The 6,276-nt window shown below is 48.2% G+C and overlaps 1 protein-coding gene across 1 annotated transcript; it reads right to left on the reverse strand.

The window, feature by feature from the left end:
• Positions 1-4,021: 4,021 nt before the first annotated feature.
• On the reverse strand, positions 4,022-4,621 carry LOC118662799 (mediator of RNA polymerase II transcription subunit 22-like). Its single transcript, XM_036321690.1, has one exon. The coding sequence runs from the start codon at positions 4,619-4,621 to the stop codon at positions 4,022-4,024; it is 600 nt and encodes a 199-aa protein (XP_036177583.1).
• Positions 4,622-6,276: the final 1,655 nt, after the last annotated feature.

Here is a 6,276-nt window from a genome sequence, read left to right on the forward strand (position 1 = left end):
AATGTTGATAACACATCTTGCCTTCTTGAGATAACTCTTACTTGGTCATGGTATATAATCCTTTTTACATGCTGCTGGTATCCTAGTATTTTCTTAAGGAATGTGTGTAAGGAGTATTACTCTGTTGTTTTCTTTTTTCCTTTAGAGGTCTTTGTGTAGTTTTAGTTGCAGGTTAATACTGGCCTCATAGAATGAGTTGGGAAGTGTTACCTCACATTCTACTTTTTGGAACAATCGTGAAGTATTAGTATTAATTCAAATTTAAATTTATAGTGTAGTCATCAGGTCTTTGGGAGAAATTTTGTTGTTTTTTTTTTTTTGTCGATAGGACTTTTTTTTTTTTTATGCCGGACAGAGGGCTACAGCTCGCTCAGGCATGTAGCAAACTCTGCACTCTCACCATCGCTTTTATTGGGGTTTGGTACAAGGTTAGTGCATCAGCAGTTAATCAACTAAATCTTGTTTTGTTCTATATTATTACAATAGCGCATTGAAGACAACTTGCAGCTGTGCCCTCCCTTTCTGCTCTACACCCACGACTATTTAATCTTAGCCTTTCTCAGGGAGGTAAATGTTCCTGGAACTCAAGATTGTGTGCAATCTATAAGTGGATGTCCACTTATATTTGAATGCTCCTGATAGAGCATTCACTTCTTCTTGGCAGGACTTCAAATGCTTATTTACAGATGTCTAGCTACAAGAGCTGGAGGTGGGGGGAGGTTGGCTGGCCGGCCGAGGGAGGCCATGGGAGGTTGGTGAGCCTGGGGGAGGTGCTGCGGGAGGTTGACCAAACGGCTGAGGGGAGGGGGCCCGGGAGGTTGGCCAGCTGGGGGGAGAAGCTGCGGGAGGTTGGCCATCCGGCCAGGGGGAGGGCCCACAGGAGGTTGGCTGGCCACAGGACATTGTCTATGGGAGCACACTGACCACCAGGGGGCAGCTCCTGCATTGAGCATCTGCGCCCTGGTGGCCAGCGCACGTCATAGCAACTGGTCAACTGGTCATTCTGGTGGTTCGGTCATAACAGTCGCTTGGGCTTTTATATATATAGATAGACATAGTCCACGGAAGACTAGGGGATAGGGTGGGTAGGGGCTAGGAAGAGGAGGATAAGGGGGCAGGGTGGGAGAAATTTCTGTAATACTATCAACAATAAAAAAAAATTATTTTTTCTGCATATTAGGCTTTTATTTTATTTTTTAAAATTGTTTTATTGCTTAAAGTATTACAAAGAGTATTACATATGTCTCCTTTTTTTCCCGCCGTTAACAATCCCCCGGCCTCCTCTACCCACCAGTATGTCGATAGGATTTAATATTTTTATTTGAATGATTAGGTAGAGGGTGGTACATAGGGGAAAAAAGAAGCATATTCAAGAGCAAAAGCATAAATGGTGGACATTTATATTTTATGAAGTTTGGATGCCTGTAGGACTTCCAAAAATACATCAAGCAGGTAATTTACTATATAAATATTAGTCAAACATCAGTGGGAGAGCCAAGTTACACACAGAGCTCTTGATTTCCAGTCTATTATTCATTCCAATATAATTTACTATCTTCTAGGGTCACCAAGGTTTCCCCTAAGCTGCTTTTTCGAGGGTCTTACTAAATTTATCGGCGGCTTCTAGAAAGTTCTTGAAAAACCTTAATAGTGTGGTTTTGAACTCTATATCCAGTAGTTTGCTTTCCTCCATTTCTGTCATTTGTGTCCTGTTTCTTTGTCTCCGCATTTTTTAATGCTTCCCTGTGTTGATAAAGTGGTTTTCTGTGCTAAGTGTCCTCTAGGGCCCAGTGGTTCAGCCTCCCCAATTACCTGAGGAGGACACTCTTGGTGCACCCCCTTGTGGTCTTTGTGCACAGTCTTGTTGTAGTTAAGCCTTGATTGTTGTAGCTATCACTGGGAGGAATTGACCTCCAGGCCAATTGGCTGTGAGAATCAGCTGTGTCTGCAGTGGGAGAACTTCTGTGCTGGAGACACCCCTCTGGGGCAAGACTTGCTTCAATGGGGCTTTGGTGCTCACTGAGTCTGCCCCCTGAGTGTGTCCTTTAAGGGTCCAATGAGGTGCAAACTGGATGGTCCCACTCTGACCACTGGGCACACTTGCTCCTGGTTCTCTAGGGAGGTGCTAATCTAGCCTTTGCCTGAGGCTACCCAGCAAAAGCCTCCGTGCAGGGCTTGGGTGGGGTGGGTATCACTGGATCAACAGGGCAGGGCTAGCAGTTATGGCTGCTCTCAGTCCTGCCCTCAGAGGCTACGCTTCTCAATGTCCCGATAATCACTACAAGCAGCTCCAAGAGAAAGCTGTCCTCGAGTTCCGTGCCAGACAGTCCCGCTTCTCCCGTATGAGTCCGGGTCCCCAAAGACTTGCCCGGAACTGGAGCTCAGAGCCTGAGACTCCCTCCTGATTGCAAAAGACAACCGCACTCTCAGCCACCAGCCCACTCCTTGTGCGCCTCTGTACCTTAGTATTTTACTTCCGCACCGCTCCTCCTCTGAGTCTCGGTAAGCTTTTCTCTTTCCTTCTAGTTGTAGAATTTCCACTCAGCCAGCCTTCCTGTGGTTCTGGATGATGTCTGTTCCATCTTTTAGTTGTATTTTTGAAGTTGTGCGAGGCAGCAAACTCTGGTGTTTACTTATGCCGCCATCTTGGTTTCTCCCCCCAAGCTGCTTTTTAAGAGCTGGGATTAGAGTGTCATCTAATAAGACAACAGAAATCATATAATGAAATCATCACTTAGCTCTTACCCATAATAAAGACTGAAAAATAAATAACTCAATGTCTCTGTGTTTGGCTCACAGTGATTGCCTTTTAGAATCAGGACAAAACTTGTAGAATAGTCTAGTGTACCAATTAATTAACACTAAAAAATAAATAGATGAATCTATGTATAACCCAGTTATACTCTTTGGATGGTCCCAATCCCTCTGGACATTTGAAATTGTACATTCCTTTAAAAACAAAATAAAACAGCTGGAGTCACCTGTTGGGTGTTTCCTTCCCACGTCCCGTGTGGGTCAGGGTTCAGGAACTGGAAGCAGAGCTGCACACAAATGGAAGAGAAGACAAGAGATAATTTGGAAATATTGGGGGACCAGGCGGTCAAGTCCAACTCAAGGGGAAGGATTTCCATCTGTGCTCAGGCCTCACCAAGCTTTTATTGATTCTGGGATGCACCCATAGCATAGCACTTAGGCAGGTGACCCTTGGCAACAGGCAGACTAGCCCATCAGCAAGGATTTACATAATAATAAATGGGGGAGTAGTTTCAGCTACCACTGTCTGGACAAACAGAGGTGGCGCCTAGCTCCAACCTTTGCTAGGGCTTCAAAGGCACCCAGCCTTCGGGGGGTTCTCTGTCTATGTTTATCAGATAGTGAAGGCAATAAACAGTTTCCCACAGTCACCATCCCATGCACAGGATGGTCATATAAAATGAAGGATGTCCACTTATATTTGAATTTCAAATTAAAATAAAATAATTTCAGTAAAGTCCTAAATATTTTATGAGACATATTTATCCTTTAAAAATTATTTGTGTATCTGAAACGTAAAAAATAAAATGGTTACCAATAATAAATTGTCTTTATTCAACCATCTCGCACACAAATGAACAACTAGGATGTGTACCACAGAAGCAGGAAGGAGCCCGCGCCAGCTCCTGTGTGAACCACACCCCCAGCCCCAGTTCTGCAGGGGCCCCTGGGCGAGGCGGCAGGGTGGCTGCACAGGGGCCTGGTGTGGACCTGGCCAGGACTGTCACCCAGCGCCCTTCCCCACGTTAAGCAGCAGGCTCAGGTCCCAGCAGCAGCCCGGAAGGTAGTGAACAGAGGTGCCTGGAGGAAGAGTGGGCCACTCTGGAAATGGGGGGATCTACTCTCCCTCCACACTCCTGGGGGGGCTGTTCCTGGCCGACAGGGTTCCCAAGGAGGCCACAGCTGCTCCCCAGCAGCAGTCAAGGCCAAGCGGGGCGCTAGATTTTGTTGCTAAGATCCCGGGGGCTGGTGGAGAGAGCCGAGAGGCTCAGGCATGCTCTGTGGGGCCAGGCCCGCTAGCATGGGAGTGGGCAGGGGCGGCGGACTGCAGGGGGCCAGCGCTGGGCTCTAGGGAGGCCCGCAGGGGGGCAGCGAGGCCATCGGCAGCATCTGTGTCGAGGTCCAGCCTCCAGTATGCTTCGCACAGAGACAGATTGTTAGCTTCGCGGAGACTGGAGCTGGACGAGTAGTACGCCTCCTCCAGCTGGTAGAGGTCGATGGAGACCTGGTCGCGCAGGGCGGTGAGCTTGCGGTCGCACTCCTCCTGCAGCGCCCTGAGCTGCTGGTTGTGCTGGTCGATGGCCTTCACCAACGGGAAGTCGTTCAGGATCAGGAACTGCTTGAGGTCAGAGACCAGCTTCATCAGGGACTCACCGGCTCGGACGATGTTGGAGGCTCGCACGTGCATCTCGTAATTGTCCTGCTTGCCTTGGGTGGCCCTGGACACCTGGGTCTCATCCTCAATCTTGGCGGTCTTGATGATCTTGGTGAAGTTGTCCATCATTGACTTGATGTCGTCCTTGAGCCGCTTGTGGTAGGACTGCAGCAGCGTCTCCTTGCTCTGCGGCAGGACTCTCTTCTGGGCCATGGCGGGGCCTCCGTCCGTGCAGGCTGTTGGGGGCCAACCCCAGCAGGTCCAGGGGTCCCCAAAGATGTGGACGGAGTTGGCGAAGAAGGAATGACACGGAGACAGGGTTCAGTTGATCACCATAGCGAGATTCTCTCACCAGGTTCTGTCCAGGATCTCCAGCCAAGTTCTGTTTTTTATTGTCTTGTTACATCTGTATTTATACCAGTTGATTTTAATCCTGTCAATTTCTATTCCAAAGGTTAGGGCGTTTCTTATCTGCATTCCAGGGAGTAAAGATTATGTGGCTTAAGGGTGATTGTTCATAGTTAAAGTGATTAACTACCCACTTGGCATTTAGTTAAGGGGTTTTATTCCCTCCCTAACTTAAGGGGAAAATCCCTACCTGGGGAAACAACCTTTCTCGGAGAGGTGACCTTCGTTAAAACACATAGCGCCAAGAAGGTGAGCAAACATATTAAGAACAGTATGCCATATACGCCAGGTCCCTTGAAACATATGCTGTGCAGATGTTTCTTCCCTGCAGCGACTGTGTCAAGCAGCAAGGATGGACCGGCTTCAGGCAAATTCCCCCTTTTTTATTTTTTTTAAATGATAGCACATGTAAATCAGCAGCCACCTCTCGGATTGGGTTGTTTAAGACTCGGAAGAATGCCGAAGCCGGTTTGGCTCAGAGGATAGAGCGTCGGCCTTCGGACTGAAAGGTCCCAGGTTCGATTCCGGTCAAGGGCATGTACCTTGGTTGCGGGCACATCCCCAGTAGGGAGTGTGCAGGAGGCAGCTGGTCGATGTTTCTCTCTCATCGATGTTTCTAACTCTCTATCTCTCTCCTTTCCTCTCTGTAAAAACTCAATAAAATATATTAAAAAAAAAAAAAAGACTTGGAAGAAGACTGACAAGCAATGATAGTGAGCATAGCTATAAACAGAATGGATGGAGCCTTGTTCCTGTAGAAGGTTGCTGGCCTCTTCAGTCAAGGGATTTCAGCTGTCCTCAAGTCGGGGGTTTGGTTGTCCTTTTTTTTTTTTTTTAATATTTTTAATTAATTTCAGAGAGGATGGAAGAGGGAGAGAGAGATAGCAACATCCATGAATAGAGAGAATCATTGATTGGCTGCCTCCTGCATGCTCCCCACTGGGGATCCAGCCCGCAACCTGGGCATGTGCCCTTGACCGGAATCAAACCTGGGACCCTTCGGTCCGCAAGTTGACGCTCTACCCACTGAGCCAAACCGGCTAGGGCATGGTTGTCCTTGTTGATCTGGCTAGCGGGCGGTGTCATTGGCAATGGGCTTCCCAAAGCGTCAGCGAGTTGAAGGGCTGCATCAAAGGGCCCATCAGGGCCATGCTTGATGGTGGTGTCGGTGTCTGGGGAGGAGTCTGCTGTGCCCTCTGGGTCGGCCGATATGGATAATACCGGGGAGGAGGATGAGGCGGAGATGGAGGGTAGTGGAGAGAAAAAGAAGAGAAAGCAAAAGAACTACAAGGCATGGAAGTGTTTAGAAAAAAGAGGGAGAAGAAAGGGAAGAAGGCAGCATCCTGACATAGCCCTTTCCTTCAGCTGCCCCTTTCCCTGTGGTCCAAAGTAGAAATGGGAAACAAGTCCTGTTGCAGTGAGAGGGCAGCTGCTGTCAGCCAGTCTCTGTCTTTACCTGG

Source organism: Myotis myotis, unplaced genomic scaffold, assembly GCF_014108235.1.
Source record: "Myotis myotis isolate mMyoMyo1 unplaced genomic scaffold, mMyoMyo1.p scaffold_m19_p_10, whole genome shotgun sequence".
NCBI lineage: Eukaryota > Metazoa > Chordata > Mammalia > Chiroptera > Vespertilionidae > Myotis > Myotis myotis.

Excerpts from the sequence above, each read along its gene's own strand:
- LOC118662799 (XM_036321690.1), bottom strand. The coding sequence starts at position 4,621 with ATGGCCCAGAAGAGAGTCCTGCCGCAGAGCAAGGAGACGCTGCTGCAG.